Genomic DNA, 21,359 nt, shown 5'->3' on the forward strand with positions numbered 1-21,359 from the left:
AAAACTTCCTTATTCAGTATATGGATGTTACTACTAGGGAAGAAGATATACTTGACCTTCTGTTGGAAAATAAGGCAGGATAAGTGACTGAGATGTGAGTTGGGGTGCGCTTTGGGGCAAGTGATCGTAATTCTATTTTTTTAAAATACGTTATGGAAAAGGGTAAATCTGATCAAAAAAACTAAAGTTATAAATTGCAGTAATGTCAATTTTGGTGATATTAGACAGGAACTTTCAAAAGTTGATTGGGAGATGCTATTTGCAGGTAAAGGGTTAGTTGGGAAATGGGAGGCCTTGGAGAATGATAAAACAAGAGTTCTGAGACAATACGTTCCTTTTCATGTGAAGGGCAAGGCAGGAAAGTGTGGAGAATGCTGGATGACCAGAAGAGGTTCCTGAGTGGGGAGTGTCAAAGATTTGGATGCAAGAATGGATGTGGCTATCAGTAATCATCCTTGTCTCTGATCCATGCTTGCAGTCATTCCCAGATTAGGAAAGATTGAGCTCTCCACTACCTCCCTAAACTGATAGGCAAGAAATTTAATTGTACCAGTCAGGAGGACTTCCACTTTTCTTGCTTTCTGGAAACACAGTCGGCTGAATGATGGTGGGATAAGGTCCACTTATGGGCTTTAATTGATGACAGGTTGGGAAGGCTGACAAGTCTCCCAGCTCAGAGCCTTATTTCTGAGCTGGCAAGAAAGGGGTGGGCATCTCCCTCGTGCCAACCTGCCTGACTACTTGTCACTTTCCCCGCCACTCCTCAGGAGTGGAATATCCGTTCTTGCGAAGGAGAAACTAAAACTAAACGGGAAGGCTGCAGACATTTCTAAAGTACTGTAAATAAAACCCCTGTTCACAGTCAAACTGGTGTCAGCTCTGCACATCTTTGAGCCAAAACACATGACTCTCTTGAAAAAAACCCTTGTTGAATGCAGATTAATTGGGTTGTTGATGGGATATGAGCTTTCCAAATGCTTCTTAACAATGTCAGTGGCGCTAGAAAGTAAATGTTATTCTGTGGGATATCAAGTTTTTATGACAAATAAACAAAATATTTTTAAAGTTAAAATAAATGTTTTCTTGGTTTTGGTTCCACATTAAGGATTAATTTAATTGTTTGTTTTGCAACCTAAAAAATTAAATTAGTGGCAAAGGAATTCACTGCTTTTAATTCTGTGCTTTTGAATGCTTCAATATGATTGGCTACTTTCCCTGCTTACTGTCAGTATGGTTGCTACATTGATGGGTTTCGCCTTGAAATAGAGACCAGTTTTAAACATTGTTACCTTGAGAAATTATAGAGGGCTGTTACTTTGAATCACTACAGTCCTCCGAGTAATGGTACTCCTGTGGTAGTATTAGGTAAAATATTTCAGAGCATTGATTCAGTGACAATGAAAAAATGGTTTTCTTCTTCATTATGGAGACTGGAAGGAATGGAGATGATGCAGTGCATCCTGTAAACTATTTGTACTGCAGCCAAGTGCAGAGGCGATGAAGTGAATGCATTGACAGATGGTAACCTGAAATTTACTTGGTTAGCCAAAATGAAATTAAGTTAAATGAATTGAGGAGAAAGTGAATGAAACCTGATAATAATCTAATTATTAGAAAAGTTACTGGTTCTTAAAAATGTTTGTGTTCGGCCAAAGGAATGTGTACGTGTTTTCATTAAGCATTGAACTCAGTAGTATTGGACCTAAACTATAATAGTAATGCTAGAAAAGCTGAAGTTTTGTCTAAAATAGGTACAGTGAACCAGATGTGATAATGTGGACTATTTGTCAGCTGAATTTGTAATTGTCACAGAATTGTGCTGCGTAAATATAATACAGTTGATTGGATGACATGAAAGTGGTGAACAACAAGCTCAAGTTTTATGTTAAAACTTATGAAAAGCAAGAGATAAATGTCTTCCCGAGAAGACTCAAGCATGTCTTTCTGAGATAATTGTTCAAAATTACTGGAAAACATGATACATTTGTGATGTTTGGCAGTGGTCAAACTGATCATGTGTTGGAGACTGGATAATGTCAAAACAGTGTCTTTATATGAAAAGAATATAAAACAACTTACCTCACAGCAAAAATTTAGCTTGTTCAGCGGGGTCAATCGATCAATGAAAAGAAGTTGAGATGGAGCAGGCTGATCACATGTTCTTTTCTGCTGTTCTGACATGTGCATGTAAAAGAGTTCATTCATGATTGTTAGTATTGCATGGGTAAGATTTTTGCAGTTTTTTGTGTACTTTGCTTTAATAAATAAAATCAAGACTATTCCATTGTTAGAACTGCCTTCAATATTATTTATCTAGAGTAAAGCCGATAGACCAGGAAAAGTGGGAATAAAACCCTACACATACAAATTGAATCCAGAGGCAGGAGCTCAGATCAAGCTGTCCTGGATAGTGTTGAACTTTGAATGTTGTTGTTGCTCCATTTTAATTATGACACAATCTGAGAATACTATAACATTCTCAAGATAAAGCCAGGCTCGTGTGTGAATATGTGGAAAAAGCAAGAGTGTAACAACTGGGAAATTGAGAAGCGACAACAACAATTCAGGAATGATGCTACATTTCTTTAATATTGTTGCTGTAACTTATCGTTTTGATAATCTGGTGATATGTTGATGCACCATTTTGCTTAATGATTTTTTGCATATGTTTCTCACACCAGTGTCATTTTCAGCATATGTCTTTAGCATTTTATCTTTTTCTTGACCAGAAACCTAAGTAAAACTGAGGAGAGGAAACAGAATCTGGAAGTCAAGCTCTGCAGTGTGGGACGCAAAGTTGCCGAACTTAAAGAAAAGTAAAAGTTTATTTGAAGATATTTTTCAGAATTAGACTGTAATGTTTGATATTATTTCAATATTAATATTAATTCAGATCATAACAGAACCAAACAGAGAAGGGCACCACGTTTCCCAGCTTGTCTATAAATTTCTTTGGAATTATCCAAAACTAATACAAGATTGCTGTTTTCCTTTAATTTGTAAATTCCCTTTATTCCAGGATTTAAAACTGCCTAACAAATGGCACTGGGCTGAATATTACAATATTTTAGCAGATTTTTGGCTATCTGTCTCCATGAGGCTTAGTGAATTTTTTCTTATCTTCCCAAACTTACCTCATTAGCTAGCCACCATGCGCCTATGGCTCACTCTCATCCATTGATAGTTAGATTTTACCATCTGCTGTAGCTGGAAGAACTCGTCCCAGAGTCGATTGTCAACCCTGGCACCAATGCATCTTTAAAAAGCTGTTACACACTGTGACATACACTGGCATTCCAGAGCTGCCCTACAAAACTCATCACATTTGTCCTGAACTTGTCAGAGAAGAATAAATTGGTGCCCTGCTTTGTGGCAGGGACTTGGAAGTGCAGAGGTGCGGGCCACAAATCCGATACCTGTATCACGCCTGATATTAGATTACCACCCTGGTCAGTGTGATCCCTGCTATTTGGAGGTTTGTCCAGCAGTGTTGGAAAAAAGTCCTTTTCCGCTCTCCCAGGTTAAGTGCCATCACTTTCTCTCTGCTACCTCTTACTCATTGTATCCCTGCAGCTGCACCCACTTCTCAGCAAGGCTCATGCTGTACTAGTCTCACTGTTGCATGAAATATCATCCCCCACTCACTCATCCATCCCACATCACCCACCTGCATGATCTCTGTGCTTCACACTTATTCGATTGAGAGGACTCACCACCCCTCTCCCACCTACATCAGTATTCATGGCTGTACCATGCACACTCATTCCCTCCCTTTCTCTAAGTCTGGGGGAAACAGCCCATAATAGAATTGGAAGAACCAAGACGGCTGGTGGTGTGCCCAACATTTGGCTCCTTAGTACTGATGAGGTGAGGCTCCTATCCTTGACTGGTCCAAGCAGTTGCCTGACCATGTTCATGGTGCAGGTGTAACGCTCATGTAACTTGCTGATGTGCAGCAGCGTGTCCATCTCCTGGACTGGTGATTGCTGACAGCCATAACAAGCTGTTTGGCTTTGTGCCTGTGCTAAAAGGCAAGGCATGGTGAGGCAAGGAAGAGGAAGTTGAGCTGTTGTGAGCATCCAAGTATACTCAAAGTGAGTGGTGGTTTAGGAGAGCAAGCAATCAGCCTTGGAATGCAGCCTGCTCCAGTCTGTCAGCCAGGTGCCTGTCACAACATGCATAGTACCCTTACAGCAGAATCTCAATGAGAGGTGCAGGTTCTCTTCAGAGTGTAGCATTGAAATCCAGAAGTATTGCAAGTGGAACCGAGCTGTGTTATGATGGTATGCAGCTGCCGGCGTGTGTCAGATCCCAAGGTCTGTGGATGACGGTGAGCCTCCTCTCCACCTATCTTCTCCTGTATCCATCTTCTATCCGCCTCCCTGTCTCTCCCTATTTCTTTCAGAACCTCCTTCCCCTCCCCCATTTCTGAAGAAGGGTCTTGGCCCAAAAACATTGGCTTTCCTGCTCCTCTGATGCTGCTTGGCCTGCTGTGTTCACCCAGATCTACACCTTGTTCTCTGTGAGAACCTCTTTTGGACGCCAGGACTTAATGTCAAGAAAGTCCACACTGGATTTCTTGCTCAATTCTTCCAGATTTCTCAACATAGCCCACAATATAGTCCAGTGTCTGCTCCAACCAGTCCCCATATCAAAGTATTTTACACTTCAACACCCCTGTCTCTGCAGAAACTTCTTCCAATCTAATCTCACTATTTCAGTAATTATTTTAGATCACTGATCTTTTGTGACTGACTATTGATCATTCATTGCATTTTAAATGCTTACTACTCGTAGCGATTTAGATTAAAATTGTTTCACCATTTGTTTAAATAGATTTCAGATCAGAACAACTGAAGCAGCTAAACTGGAAGCAGAAGTAAATAAAGCTCAGGAGACCATAGAGGCAGCTGAAAAGCTGATTGGCCAACTTGATGGGGAACACAGAAGGTGGAATGCGCAAGTGAGCTTCATTCTTGAAATTCGACAAAATTGATTGAAACATTATATCCTGGTAGTCTTCCAATTGTAATGACTTTCTTGTGACTACATGAGAAGAGATATTTCTGTTGCAATTAGAAAGTACAGTTTACAATTTTGATAAGGTTAACAGCCAGATTTATTGTAAATTACTGACATAGACAGTTCTCTTGTAAAATTACACCAAAACTTTTACTATTGTCTTCATTCTGTGTGGTTAACATGTGAAAACTAATGGCTTTGTTTTTTATGTTAAATGTGCAACTTTAAGTTGTAACTTCATCGAGACCCTTTAATTTCCAATGGAATTTTGAGAAAAACGTAGAAATCGCAACATGGAAATAAGCTTAGCCAGACGTATCTCCGTTAATATTCACTCCCACAACAGCAATTGTGCTGCTTATATATCTCCAATATGCTGATGCATTAGAATGGGTGTTCCCTGATGGTGAGCATCATTATCTGATGTTGTGTTTTGTTCAAAAAAATATACTTTTAGAATTTTGTTATTTTTAAATTTGTTAACTGAACTTCATCGGAATTATCTTAAAGGTTTCAACTTCCGGTGGGAATTACCCCACTTCTTATGATTCTCTATGAAAGTCTTTGACTCTGAACTAGAGTAGGAGAATTTGGATTGTTCTGATAAATGGTTAGCCAGAAATTGTTGAAAAAAAAATCCAGCCTTAATCCAGGGTAAATCCAGAATATACACCCCGATCATTCACAATAAACCCCTTTGAACTTTTCTACCATACATCATCCCCAGAGGGTACAGTAGGAGTAAGTTGGCTTGAATTGGCATTATGATTATTGGGGCTAGAAGTGATAAATAATCCTGTTTTTCTTCCAGTGATCCACTACACGCAATTGCAACTGTATGAAAGTTTTGTGAAGATAGTGCTAGGGTCTGCTGTGATTTCACACTACCAACTCCTTCCACTAAGAGGGACCTTATTAGTTTGCATTTCAAACATTTGGTCAATACTCAGTATCTAAGATCTTCTAAGATCATGTAAGGATGTCAATCTGGGCAAAGTGGCAGCGATCTCAGTACCCTTAGAACTGTGTCCTCAGGAGGATAAGGGAAGGGGAGAAAATAGAAAATGAATATTTCTAACTCCTCCTTTTATAAATCTTTCTAGGTAGCAGAGATTACAGAAGAATTAAATACTTTGCCGAAGAGAGCACAACTGGCTGCTGCTTTTATCACCTATTTGTCTGCTGCTCCAGAAGATCAGCGAAAAGCCAGTTTAGAAGAATGGATGAAATCATCAGGGCTTCAAAGTAAATATCAAATGTATTTTTATTAACGTTTTCCAGTCTTTGATCAATATGTTGATGTGCATTTTTGTGTCCTTTTCTCTGTTACACTAGTTAAAAGGCATTTATTCATATTTTCCTAGCATTTAATATTATTAAGACACCAGAGGAATAGAATAAATTGCTTATATATTTTTCTTTTTTGTTTTGTAATCTTAACTTCCTACATTTTGAAATTTAGGATATTAGGTGATATTTGCTTTAAGGTAAGAGGGAAAGATATAAAAGGTACCCAAGGGGACAACTTTTTCATGCAGAGGGTGATGTGTATATGAAATGAACTGCCAGGGGATGTGGTGGATTCTGGTACGATTACAACATTTAAAAGGCCTCTGGATGTGCATACAAATAGGAAGAGTTTAGAGGGATGTGGGCCAAATACTGGAAAATGGGATTAGATTTATAAAGGATATCTAGTCGGCATGGATGAGTTTGACTGAAGGGTCTGTTTCCATGCTGTCTATCTCTATGACCCCATTATTCTAGATTTCCTATCTGTAATACTGAAACTTTAGTCATTCAAACTTAGAACAGAATCATAATTGTCAGACTATACTACAAAGGTTTATTTCATTAGCTTGGAAATATAGAAAAGTATTTAATTAGAAAGTTTATCTGCTAAACTGATATGAAAATTGATGGTTGTCCAAACTGTAGCATTTGCAGATATAGATGGTTGGAACTTTAGATCCCTGGCCTGAGTATTGTGTTAGAACATGCGAATTGGATTATTTTACTTTTAATATAATCCTGGTTGCATAATACACAAGACTCTGAATAACCATCAGTAGCTATTTTCTAATGGGATGAATCTGTCCCTGAATACCTGCAACCCTGCTGTGCTGTAGTAATAGTGGAAGCCACTATCTCCTACAAATCTTGGTGTACATCCAGTGTTACATCTATGTTGTCAGTTCTGCTTGTCCATTCTTCAAGCAGCAGCTTTTTTTTATATGTATCTTCATGACTTAGATGAGTATGAATGCACAATTTCAATATTTGGAAATATATTAAGGGCGATAATAGGACTTTATATGGCTAGCGAAATGGACAGAGACAGTGAATGAAATTGAATGTAGTTTGAAATGATTCACTAGGGTAGGAAGAATGAGTCAAAGCAAAATATCTAAGATGAATTAGTCTACTTGATTGACAACTCATCCATAATCTGATTCACTCCTTTCACCACACCATATAAAGTGGCAGCAATGTGTACCAACTACAAGATGCACTACAGCAACTCGCCAAAGCTCCTCCATCAGCAGTCTTCATACTGGAACTTCTACCACCGAGAAGATGAGGGAGCAGATACATGGAACAATCACCTGCAAGTTCCCTTCTCAGCAACAAGTTAGCAACACACCGTCCTAACTTGGAAATATATCACTGATTCTCACAGTTTGCTGATAGTGTCCTTACATTACAAGGATCGCAGCTGTTCACGAAGGCAGCTCACCCACCACCTTCTCCAGGGCAATTCATATAGGCAGTATGAGATGTCCTAGCCAGTAACATCCACATCCCATAACCAGACAAATATATAAACTAAAAGCTACAGTTCTAGATGGACTGCAAGGAACAGGGAGACATTGGTGTATGTGCACAAATCGCTAAAATTGATAGGATGGGTTGAAAAGTAGTAGAAAAGGCAAATGAGATCTTAGGTTTTATAAAAGAAGCATGGGTTGGGGTTTTGTCAATGATGTGCTATTCCCAAAGTTATAGCTGCAACTTTGCGCAACTTATGCTCTCTTCCTCTTTTGCAATCGCTTAAAAGGAAAATTCCTGACATTGTCAGTGTGCATGGAAGAAACATGGCAGAAAAACCTTTCAGTGTTGGGTCTCACTTTCAAATGACAATACAGCAGCTATAGGTTGACTAGAAAAGAGCTTCCTGGTTAGATTTGGAGTCTCTGTTACACAGTTGAAGTTTTGTTGCCCAACTACATTACTATTAACTGAGAAAAACTTGAGGGAATGGGTGTTTTAAAATTTAGATTTGATGCATCAGCATTTCTTATTGCATTGATTTCATGTTTTTATATGAGCATCACTGTAACTTGTTGAGACTAGCTTATTCAGAAGATTATTTGCACCATTATGCTTCATGGTTGGCATGCATTGATTGTTTCAAAGGAATTCAGGACATTTCTATTTGTGGAAGAAATACTAATTTTCTTTCCTTAATCTTTGTTGAATGATAGTGCTAGTGTCCAATTTTGTTCTTGCCATTCTTTGCCACATGGTTGAATTTGCAGTTTCAACTTTCCCTCCCTTCTATGTATTGTAAAGGTCACTGTCCAAGATCACTCTCATTGGGGATAATTCCTCAAAATTCTGCAAGGACTCTTACAGCCTACAGCTTGAGGTGAATGAGCATTTGGATAGAACTGGCATCGTTGTTTACGCACTTCATTTTCTCTTAGGCAGCTTGCTGACTTGCTTCTCCTTCCCTCACCTTGTAGTTGAGTTGCCTAGCCTCAGTCACCTATGCCTTGATGACACAAGGTGCCATGCTGAACAGCTGATAGCTTTCTCCTCCCAGTCAGTGTTGTCAATACATCCATGCTTTCAGGCATCTTTGAACATTTCTTTATGGATATTTCTTTTATTCCCCCTTTGAGAGTTGGCCAGCACTGAGAAGAAAACCTGCTAAGGTAAGCAATTTTCAAGGATGCAGGCCCATCCTTTGGAGTTGGTTCTTCAGGAGCAAGGCTTCATTGCATCTTCATGGATGCCATTGTTGTTAGTCTGGCAGTCCTCCCATTGGATCTCCATGGTTCAATGTAGGCTGTGCTAGTGGAAACTCTCAAGGATCTTAATGTGACATCAGTTGACAACACAATAGACTGTATTTTACTGCAGTACGGAAGATAATCAACACAGCAGCCTTATTGGCCAGGACCTATGCTGACTTCCAAAGGTCGCTGTTGTCAAAGATGTACTGCCACAGTTTGAAGAAGGCAGCAATGTTGCTGCTGTACTTATTCATTGATGGAAGTCTCTCAGCGGAGGTGGTTGGTGGAAAATGGGAAATGTTTGACATTCTCCAGAGCCAATCCACTGGTTCAATGTGCTCAATTGACCCAGAGAAGCTTTGTGGAGCACTTCTGTCTTGGTGATGTTCAAATGATCATATGTGAGAGGTTGAAAAGGTTAAATGTTTTTTCCATTGCCTGTATGGAGTAATCTGTAAACTATAGGCAAAAAGTATCTGTGGAGATGAGGTTTGGTTTTGCCTCAAAATGAAGAAGGTTTGAAGCACTCCGTGTCCAAACAATGTTGATAATTACATTGCATGATGGGTTCTCTCAAGTGTGGTATATGATGATGCTCTGGTTGATGATGAAACAAGAGATACAGGTGATTACACAGCCTTATTTTACCCTGGTGTCCATGTAAGTGGTACTTGTTTCAAGTCTACTACTTGGGACAGCAATGTCTTACATGGGAGTCTTAGGATGGCTACAAACTTCAACAGGCAGCAAAAGCACTGGAGGAAGAACCAAAAGGCTTCTTCAATTAGAAGAATCAAATGCCTTGATCAGGTAATTGAAGGCAAGGAACAATTCTTTTAATTTAGATTAATTAGATTCCCTACAGTGTGGAATCAGCCCCTTTGGCCAAACAAGTCAATTCTAGATGTTACTCTTGAGGTTTTTTTTCAGGATCTGTCTGACCATGAGGAATATATTCTTAAAACACCTGGGTGGTTGGAAGTTACACGGGATTTCCAGGAAGAACTCCGCAGTGACAGCACATAGATAGCTGAGGAGGGTCTTATCCATGATAGGTAGGAGGGAAACCCCTTTTTAAATTTCATAATCAAATTGATCTCTCCTCTTGTATATAGTCATAATGGCCATGTTCTTGAAATCTATGAGGATATTCTGTTTGTTCCAGAGATGGAGGATGAACTCATAGAGTTGTGATCTGAGCTAATAATTATCAGTAGGCAGACGTCAGCAGATATACCATCTGACCTTTGAGCTTCTTTGGTTCTCATTTGTTGGATAGCCTACTTAAGCTCATCGGTGGTTGGTAGATCGCTGAGAGAATCCTCCATAAGGTTTTGCGGGATCATTTGGAGGGTGTGCATTCACATTTGAAGAGAAGTTTAAAATGTGTCTTCCAAAGCTGAAAACTGGCATTGGCATCCTTGAAAAGCTGGGTGCCCTCCAGCAATTTTCCAGTTGCTCTATAGATGACCTTAGTTGCCTGGAAGAAGATGTGCATATCATACTGATCACCGTGAACCTGAATCTCATGGCCGTTCTCCATCCACAATTGTCTTTCGTGTCAAAAATGTGTAATTGGACTTCAGACTTCTGTTGGTGGCACTTTGCCGCCATTCGCCTGGTAGATAGGTGGCTTTGTCAAATGATGAAGACTGCCTACTTTTGTTCTGAATCATAGGCCTGAGTGCCATTCGGTCATTGGCATCAAACCATTCATAGTTATTTCTTGGAGCAAGCCTGATTTTCTGAGATAACAAGAACTGCAGATGCTGGAGTCAGACATAACAAAGTGTGGAGCTGGAGGAACACAGCAAGCTAGGCAGCATCGGAAGAACAGGAAAGTTGACGTTTATCCTGACCTGAAATGTCAACTTTCCTGATATTCTGACACAGGTGTCAAAGATGATGGGCTTGAAATGCTCCTAATATGCCTGGATGGAAGTAGCATCAATGGTGGGCAATTACTCTGGTGGACTGTACAATTGGTTCTGCCTTTGTGACTGGGCTAGGAACTCTTCCTACTGCCCTGGACCCTTCAAGGATCTTTCTCTGGGTCTTTCGGCAGTAGGTGGATGCTCATTATGCTCGCTGAACACAATGCAAATGTACCTTTATCTGAAATCCATGTTTTGCATTCTGCCTAATTATGCCATTCTGTATATCACTCTTCCTCCTCTTTTGAGCTCCAAAAAATCCTCCCTCCTCAATCCCAACCTCAAAGTACGAAAGCAAGGAGATTATGATGGACTTTTATAAGTTATAGTTAAGATCTCAGCTGCCATATTGTGTCCAACTCTGGGCTCTGCCATTTAGGTGAAAACATTAGAGAGGATGGAAAAAAGATTCATGAGTGTGGCTGAGGGATGCTTCTGTTACATGGTTAGATTGGAGAAACTTTCTTTTCTTAAGGTTTGAGAGAATATTTGTTGGAATTGAGAGCAAACTTGATGGAAGTTTTCAATGTCATGATGGGTCTGAACAGTGTAGAAAGGGAAAGTCCGTTCCAATAGAGGATGAGTCAAGACCTGAGAACAGTGGTTTAAGGGATTGGCATAAGAATCAATGGTGGTGAGGAAAAGATCATTCATACAGCAAGTGTTTAGGATTTGGGGTGCACTGCCTGAGACTGTGGTGGAGGCAGACTCAATTGTGGTTTTCTAAAACAAAACTTGAGGGTTATTTGCCTTTTGTGAGCTTGACAGGAAGACATTGGAGGTTGTGGGGTGTATAAATGTTCAGAAGGATATCCCGCTTGTTCTTTGGGCAGGAAATGGTGTCAGCTTTCTTCATTGGCCCCATTTCGTCACTGGGCCCATCCCTCAAAATAAACCTTCCTGTCCTCCTCTTATGGTCTCAGCCCCTCTGGCTTTTCCAGTCTGACCCTCCAACACAGTACTGTCCATGTTGGCCCTCCTTCAGACTTCAGCATGAGGCCCTATCTGCGATCCTGGCGCTGATATTTATGGGACTACATATAGTACCATCAGTGATCACAGATTCTGATATTCTTACTGAGACTAAAGCTGCTGGTTAATTAGATTAGTCTCCTGAGTAAGAGATAGAAGTTTACAGAATATTAATTGGCTGTGGGAGTGACAAATATCGATGGGAATGTGTTCACCACCAACTCACCAGCCATCTGGCTGTCCACTAATTTTGCACTGCACAGCATCAAAGAAAGTAGCTTCTTTTATGCAGGGAAGCATCTGTGGATAACTATTTATTTCCACTTTGTAGTTTCTGACTGAGAAGAGCTCCAAAGTCTTATATTAGATTTAGCCAGAAGGAAATATAAGCTAGGAGGGACAGGGCAATGTATATTTGTTGGTGGCATTGTACTGCCATTGGTGAAAATATTCGAGAATAATTTGTTGAAGGTGAAGGTGAAGAAGAAAGTGAGATGGAACATTATCTGAATAGTTATAATTACCTTCATATTTGTTTGAGCAGAATTTGATCTTCGTCATTTCCTCTACACTGAAAGTGAGCAGTTGATTTGGAAGAGTGAAGGATTGCCATCAGATGACCTCTCCGTGGAAAATGCGCTTGTCATCTTACAGGTAATTTAACTCATTTATCTCTCCTTATTGCAAACGCTGTCAATATGTATTAATTAAAAATGAGTTTTATTTGATCTGTGCATAAAACTTTTGAGGCAACAGTTTCAGTAAAAATACATACATAAATTTAGAAATGTATATAATTTGTATAAATAAAATCCTTCAGCTAATTTTATTCTCTTGTATTTTGTTAATGACTGTTTTCTAACAATTAGTAACGTGTTGACATCCATTTATATATTATCTTCTAAGTCAATTTATTTATCCCTTGTAAAATTATTGAAGGTATAAATTATATAAATCATATTGTATTTTTTAATCTGTACTTCAGTTTACTAAAATTGTTTGCTTCATTCATTATAGAAACCAAACTCAAAAGTAATTGAAGATATAGAAGATCAATTAGAAAGTTTCTTATCAGTTGTTCTCTGTATTTCTTTAATTGAGAAATAAAATTAATGATTAAGTTGAAACTTAAGATTTAGCAGAAACAGGACGGTTGGGTGGCAGGACTGTAATGGCTTATTGCAGTAAAATGACTGGTTCTTTTAGCCAGAAATAGATACGTTCCTCACGAATTAATGCAAATCAAGTTTCTTCATCTCATTATGTCAAAGGGACCCCAATTGTGTTTTTACCTGGGACTGAATGGAGAAGCTGCTTTCACTTTACCATCACATGAAAGCAGCTTGGCACAATCCCTCCACCTTCTGCTCAAACATTTTTCCTGCCCACTGGTCAACTGCCATTTTTTGAATGTTTCAAGTAACAAGCTGATCAGTGACCTGCTGGTGCAGCTCAGGGGTAAAGAAAATGCCTGGGTCATGAGCTTAGGTTTGTTCGTCCAAATTTTGCCACTCTGCTCCTCCAATTAACATATGGAATAGATTGGGAGATAAAATTGAAGAGAATGTCTACAAAGGTGGGCATCCATACTGTTACAAAGCCTAAATATTTATGCCATCTTTCAAATTATAGCTCAGTGAAAGTTAATCTCAGTTGTAACTGTCAGTTTTAATATTTTTGAATGAGTATTAGTGTTTATTTGCATCTGTTTGCTAAATTGGCACTAATTTATTAATGATTATTGAATGGAGTCTAAACCTTTTGTAATTATTAAAGATTATTGAATTATGCAAAATACCTGAACTTCCAGTTATCAATACTCAACTGATATTGTATATATTGCTTTATTCATCTTGCTGCTTTGTAATTTGGAATGTTATTTCTGCATTGATTTCATGTCTTTTCGTAGCTTATATTAATGCCAATAATATTTTTTATTTATTTTTCCATTATTCACTGCTTCACAAATAGATCAATGAGTTGAAAATCAGGGTAGGAATTTGTTGCCTTTGCGATCTTTTCTATGTTCCTGCTTACTTTACACTGCTATACCTTTGTGAAATAGGCTGGATATTGCCAATCAATATAATGTATCAATACCATGCTTCCTTCATAACAAATCTGATTTGTACATGTAATGAAAGCTGACATTATCGTTTTATTGGTTGTAGCCATAGAACTACTTGGCCTAGTAAATCCACAAGTGCCATTGAGGATCATTTGTGTTACAGTGTGAAACTGCATCAGCTGTTGAATACGTATGGCTTCTGGCAGATGGAGTGATTCTGTGTGTGCACTTTACTAGATTTTGACATATTATCATAGTTTCCTTTAGTTTAAAAAATAAAGACATGCCCTGGGAATATAATTTCTTTCTCAGTGAACTTTCAAATTAGCCTATTTAAAGTAATGGTGCGTTCAACATTTTGAAAGAAAATTACTAGTTAAAGCATCGGCTTTTGTTTAGTGTTAAAGTATTGTATCAGATAAAATTTGAGGTCCTTCATATTTTGACTTATTAGCAAACATGAATTATCAACAAGGTACCCACTTACTTTTCAGATCCTATTTTCTGCTTTGTGGTATTAATTGTATCATGTGCAAGGCAATTATTCTGTTGAATCTTAATTAGGAAGCATTTTAGCTGGCTAAGATTAATGATCAATTTTAGTTAATTTTTGGTTTTCCACCACGACCTTTCTTTATACAGAAAATACAGCTTATAGAACATGGAAGATGATTCTATGAATAAACAGAATAATTCATACATCAATTTTCATACATTATTTGATAAAATATTCAGAAGATAGCATTTAAATGCTTCTTCCTTGTACATTCCTAATTTTGATGGATGACCAATTTTCTGGTAGAGGAGGGAAACACTGCAGGAATAATTTCTTTGGTGATTTTCCCATATGTGGATCTACATTCTGTATTGAATACATGTGTGCAGAAGTGCATGTACTTTTTATCTTCATACATCTTTGATGTTTCTCTTTTTAGAGCCGTATTTGCCCATTCTTAATAGATCCATCTTCACGTGCCACAGAGTGGTTAAAGAGTCACTTAAAAGAGGCACGCCTGGAAGTCATTAACCAACAGGTAGGTATTCTTGCAGCACGCTATGAAGTGAATAAAGAGCAAAGATTAGCTAGATTTATAGTCTCCTGGAGTTGAAGGGGAGAACATATATCAATTGGATAGTCTTCCTATTGCTTAACTGTACTTTTCTAACTTGTTGAAAATTTGAAAAGAGTGCTGAAGGCATCAGGCTATTAAGGGCATCATCCCACTGGTGATTTACCCATATCAGAATGCTGATGCTGTGGACCATATAAAGCTGATGCTGACAGTTCTCCAAGACTCTTAGTCCACTGCCCTGAGAAAATGGCAGGGCTATAATCTTCCAGTAATTATCTCTGCTTCTTGCCATTAAATAGTTTCAGAACAGCAGTTGGGCTCATGCCTGGGCTCCCCAGTGTATTTTTAAGTCGTGTGGGGGAACCATGGCATCTTCTTACATCTAGCCTTACACTTCAGTAAATTAAAATTTCTTGGAACGTATCTGGTTGAATTTATTATGTGTGTGGTTTCTATGATAGTATCAGCTAAAACTGCTATTGTGCAAAGACGTGAGGAAAACACAAAGGTGGTAGCCCCATCTTATAGCCTGACGGCAGCCCACATAGTGAAGGTTGCCAGGCTACATACCTTGTTTTTGCCTTCTCTACCCAGAGTTGGAGGCCCCTACAAGGCCTAAAGGTGACAAAGCTGCTTGATGTCTTCCTAGTCCATCATAATTTGGTTCATAGGTTGGGGATGGACAGGAAGGTGGTGGGAGTGCCACACATTTAGTTTTATAAACCTCTCTGCCTTGAAACATCATTGGGGGTTCTATTCAAAGGAGTGCAGCTAATAAATTTGAGAAAATTGTTCTCAAATTTCTTCTCTTGTAACCAAATCTAAATAAAACAAATTCCAAACTAAATTCAAGCAAATAATTAAAATTTTGATGAAGCACAGAAAATTAAACCATGCCCCAGGTATAAACTTCTTTGGCTTCATTGGCATTATTTTAACTTTTTTTTCAAAAAAGAAAGCATTGCTGGCAAAATCAGAATTCGATTTTCATCTCTAATTCCTCTTGTGACAGCGGTGGTGGTGAGCCATTTTGTTTAACCTCTCAGCCTGGTGTACCTGGTATAGATGCATCTGCAGTGTTGTTCCTAAGGGACATGCAGAATTTGGCGCAGTGACAGAGAAGAAACAGTAACATATTTCCAATCAGAGATAATGGGAACTGCAGATGCTGGAGAATCCAAGATAACAAAGTGTGAAGCTGGATGAACACAGCAGGCCAAGCAGCATCTCAGGAGCACAAAAGCTGACGTTTCGGGCCTAGGCCCTTCAAATCGGGATGGTATGTGGCTTGGAGGGGAACTTGCAGATACTGATGTTTCTGTGTATCAGCTTCCCTTATTCTATTAGGTAGTGGCCATGGGTTTGGAAGGTACTTTTGAAGGAGCCTTTAGATACTACAGTGTACCTCAAATATGATATACACTGTCGCCCCTGTACATCAGTGTTGGAGGGAGTGAATGTTTAAGGTTGTAGCTGTGTACTGGAATTTTTTTTCTTTATTCATTCATGAGATGAGCGGCATCACTGGCTAGGCAGCATTTATTGCCCATCAATACTGCCCAGAGGGTTGTTTTGCGTCACCCACATTGCTGTTGGTCTGGAGTCACATGTAGGCCAGACCAAGAAAGGATGGCAGTTTCCTTCCCTAAAGGGCATTAGTGAACCATACGGGTTTTTCCAACAATCGACAATGGATTCACGGTCATCATTAGATTATGAATTCCAGATATTTATTGAATTCAAATTCCACCATTTGCTGTGGCGGGATTCAAAACCCCGTCCCCAGAAGGTTATTTGTGTTTCTGGATTAACAATCCAGTGATAATATCACTAGAATATCGCCTGAGGCCAACGCTGATTCTTGAAAAAAAATCAAAATATTGCAGATACTGGCAATCTGAAACAAGCACAGAAACGCTGGAAATATGCAGCAGGTCAAGTGACTTTGGAGAACAAGACAGAGTTAATGAAAAATCAATCACCTGAAACATTGGTCAGAATACTCTGCCTTCTGAGAAGCATGGAGAAGGGTATTCAAGTGGGTTAGAAGCAGGCAGATAGCTACTTCCTTCTTGCCACCACAGAAATAAAATCCTGGCAAGTAGACCCAAATTCAGCTTTTCTGTGCAGGGCCAATTGAGGCCAATTAAGTAGTCATCTCATGACCAATTAAGGATCAACTTCATCCTCTCACCATAATTATCTCTGTTCCTGGAGGCCAGAGCAGGGGTTGCTTCATGATAAGTTAATTAGCATGGTCTGCCTGCTGGCTTGTATCAGGGTGCCTCAATCTGCCCCAGTATGGGGGCGATGTTAGGGGACATAGGTAAGAGGAGTGGCAGTTGAAAACCACTTTGTTGCCCTTGCTTCTAGTGTGCTTTTATTCAACAGAATGCATAAAAGTTATTGTTGAAGAGTATACCTAGTTTCATGTAAAAAGCTTATTCTTGCCAGGGAGATGCGTATGACCTACAAATGCTTAAAATTATGATCATTTTGTATTTAAGTATAAATTGAACCTTTCTGTTTCACTAGATAATAATATTTTACAGTATACCTGATTGCTAAATATTAAATAGTTGTCTCTATTAACAACTGGACAGGATTCTAACTTCATTACAGCAGTGGAGCTGGCTGTGCGCTTTGGGAAGACACTAATTATTCAAGAGATGGATGGAGTTGAGCCTGTACTATATCCGCTATTGAGAAGGGATCTTATTGCTCAGGGTAAGTGAGTCTAGTCAATTGTTTTGATTAAATAGAGTAAAATAATTCACATGATGCTGTTTGTATTAGTATCTGAATGATGTGGGTTGGAAATCAGGTCTGGTGCTCGGAAAGAACAGAAAGGTCTTGGTGCTCAGTTATTGGTAACTGTGACTGTCACGAAAGCATTATGCATGAAACCTAAGGAATGGTTCTTGACAAGTTTGTTTAATACTAATGTTCTGTGCTTGTATCATTTTGCTAATAATATCATGCATAGTCTTGGGTCAAATCACATAATTTTATTCACCTTTTACTTCCAATATTTTCAGTGTTATGTAAATGTTCTGCACAAACAATACTTGATTTCCATTTATGTCTACACATGCTTTATCTGGATCACAAGTTTCATAAAGTAGCAATATCCTGGAGTATTGTTCACAGATAAAAAGAATTTGGCATGCATGGGTGGAAACACCTTCACTTCTTTTATACCTCTCTGCTTCTGGACAAAACGTGACCCTGTAATGCATCTTGAAGTTATTGTACGTTTCAACTTATAGGTGTTATCACTGAGTCCTCTGGTTATACTTATACAACTACCACATATAGCTTTGGTTCTATTTAGCTCTGAATCAAAGACTCTTCGAGTGAATACTGCACAGCCTTTGTGGAGACAGTCCTGACTTCATTTTGAGAATATCTCCACTGTGTTGTGTGACACTATCACAGTGCTAAATGGGACAGACTTTCAACAGATTTAGCAACTCAACTGTTCATCTACGAGGCACTCTGGGTAACTATCAACAAGCAGTGGAATTGTACTCCAACACAATCTGTGACTTCATTGCTTGACCTAACCCCCACTGTATGATCAACGCTGGTTCAGTGGAGAGTGCAGGAGGGCATGCCAGGAACAGCATTAACTGTACTTAAAAATGAGATGTCAATCTGGTTAAGTTACAACACAAGACTACTTGTCTGCCCAGTTGCTTATGTAGCAAGTGATATACAGAGAGAAATGATTCCACAACCAATGCTCACATCAAAGCTCTGCAGCCCTACCACACCCAGTTGTGAATGGTGGCAGACAATTAAAACAACTCACTGGAGAAGGGGACCCCACAAACATCCCCATTCTCAATGATAGAAAAGCCCATTGCATTGTTCCAAGTGCTGTAGCCGATGTTTTGCACTAATCCTCAGCCAGAAAAACGGACATTTTCAAGAGATCCATGACATCACAGATGCCAGTCTTCAGACAGTGTCCATGTAATATCAAGAAATAGCTGAAAGCACTGGATACTGTAAAGACAATGAGCCCTGACAACATTCCAGCAATAGCACTGGAGATTTGTGCTCAAGGGTTTGTGCTTGTCACGCTCCTAGCCAAAAGTTCCAGTATAGCCTTGACACTGGCATCTATTGAACAATGTGGAAAATTGCCTTGATATGTCATGTTTACAAAAAGCAGGACAAATCCAACTCTGATAATTACTGCCCCTTCATTCTACTCTCAATCATCAGTAAAGTGATGGAAGTTGCCATCAACAGTATTATCATGCAGCATCTGCTTAGCAATAATCTGCCCAGTGATACTCAGTTCGGGTTCTACCAAGGCCATTCAACTGCTGACCTCATTACAGCCATCATTTAAACATGGACAAAAGGGCTAAATTAATTCCAGAGGTGAGGTGAGAGTGACGGAGCCCTTGAAATCAAGACTTCATTTGACTGAGTGTCAGCACCCTAGCAAAACTCAAATCAATGGAAATCCGGGGAAAATGTTCTTCTGATTGGAGTCGTACCTGAAATATAGGAAGATGAATGCGTTTGTTGGAGGAAATTATCTCAACTTCTGGACATCTCTGCTGGAGATCCTCTGGGTAGTTTCCTAGGTCCAACCACCTTCAGCTGCTTCATCAATGATCTTCCGTCTGTCATAAGGTCAGAATTGGGGATGTTATTTGATTACACAATGTTCAGCACCATTGATGACTCCTCAGATTTTGAAGCAGTCCATGTTCAAATGGAGCAAGACTTGGACAATATCTTGCTTGGACTGACAAGTGGCCTGTGGCATCACACCACACAAATGCTGGCAGTGAACATGTCAAACAAGAGAGATTCTAACCATTTCCCGTGATGTGCGATGGTACTATTGTTGCTCAATCCCTCATTATTGACATCCAAGGGTTACCATGACCATATACAGGACTGTATAAGCCAATAAATATTAGCTTCAAGAGCAGTGTCAGAGGCTAGGAATCCTGCATCAAGGAACTCACCTCCTGACCAAAACCTATCTGCCATTTACAAAGCACAAATCAGGAGTGTCGTGGAATACTCACCACTTGCCAGGATGAGTGCAGCCCCAACAACACTCAAGAATCTTCACACTATCCAGGACAAAGCCAGCTCACTTGACTGGCATCAAGCATTCACTCCCTCCATCACTGACACTCAGTAGCAGAAGTGTGAATCATCTACAAGATGCAGGGCAGAAATTCACTAAAGTTCTATACCCATGAGCAGTATTATCTCAAAGGACAAGGGCAGATACATGAAACACTATCACCTGTGTGATTTGTTCCTTGTAGCTGCAGTTACAATAGCTGTCAAAGTGATTATGTAAATTAACAATACATTTAGCAATACACGTGCTTCTGCTTCTAACGAAGAGTTACCCATGCCGGCTTGGTAAAATCTAGCCCCGTATACGCTTTCTTATCATCTCATCATGGTGAAAACTCAACAGTCAATAAAGTCCCATGTATGTTTCTAATGTTCTGGTGAATATAATGCTCAATTGGCTTGCAACTTCTGTTAGCTACATAGAAGTGTCATCTCCTGCCAATCCACTGCCTTTTTTTTGACTCCCCTTTCTTCGTGGAGGAAGAAGATGAAGTAGTGCCAGACTGCTGTGGTATCCAAAATTTATAGCATTATGCTGCACTTCCTACATTAAAGCCCTGCAGTAGACCACTTTTTATGTTAAAGTAATAAACAATTCAGCTGTGAAAACTTTTATGTCTTTAAAGTAGTTTAAATGCTTATTGACCTATATATGAAGGGTAATTGAAACAGTATTATTTTATCTATTTGTTTGTGTGCTTTCAGATAGTCTTAATTTCATATTGTTCAAAAGGTTCACAATGTTTGTTTGACTCAGCTTCCCGAAAAAAATACATCACATGTAGTTAGAAAACAATGTATTTCATTGATGCATGACCTGTACTGTGCGAAGTCTGCAGATTCATAACAGAAAATAATAAGCTTTGTGAACAGATAATTGCATTTTTTAATCCAGCCTTCGACAAAACTCTTAACTATTGATATGGAAACACCAGATGTGGCTCCAAAAGAAACCTTACTTGCCTGAGTTTCTATTTTGTTGATTAGGATTATGCTTTTATTCTCTTGATATATTTAGCAAGTAATAAGGGGCAAGACATGCAAAAAACAATTGAAATATATTAGATCAGCAACGAAGTAATTGTGCTTTCTGCATTCTTTGAAGAAAGCTGCCAGCAGATCTAGCAATATCTGTCTCATGGAATTACCC

General features: G+C 39.1%; 1 protein-coding gene across 2 annotated transcripts in view; it reads left to right on the forward strand.

Moving 5' to 3' along the window:
• dync2h1 (dynein cytoplasmic 2 heavy chain 1) overlaps positions 1-21,359 on the forward strand; it is a 541,347-nt gene that overhangs the window by 227,216 nt on the left and 292,772 nt on the right. Inside the window, exons 61-67 of one of the 2 annotated variants that reach the window (XM_059646623.1) lie at positions 2,730-2,816; positions 4,837-4,963; positions 6,126-6,267; positions 12,492-12,601; positions 13,919-13,939; positions 14,951-15,049; positions 17,692-17,815. In XM_059646623.1, coding sequence (XP_059502606.1) covers positions 2,730-2,816; positions 4,837-4,963; positions 6,126-6,267; positions 12,492-12,601; positions 13,919-13,939; positions 14,951-15,049; positions 17,692-17,815 — 710 coding nt within the window. The remainder of the gene's footprint in view (positions 1-2,729; positions 2,817-4,836; positions 4,964-6,125; positions 6,268-12,491; positions 12,602-13,918; positions 13,940-14,950; positions 15,050-17,691; positions 17,816-21,359) is intronic. The other variant, XM_059646624.1, reaches the window with a different exon arrangement.

This window comes from Stegostoma tigrinum, chromosome 6, assembly GCF_030684315.1.
Source record: "Stegostoma tigrinum isolate sSteTig4 chromosome 6, sSteTig4.hap1, whole genome shotgun sequence".
Taxonomy (NCBI): Eukaryota; Metazoa; Chordata; class Chondrichthyes; order Orectolobiformes; family Stegostomatidae; genus Stegostoma; species Stegostoma tigrinum.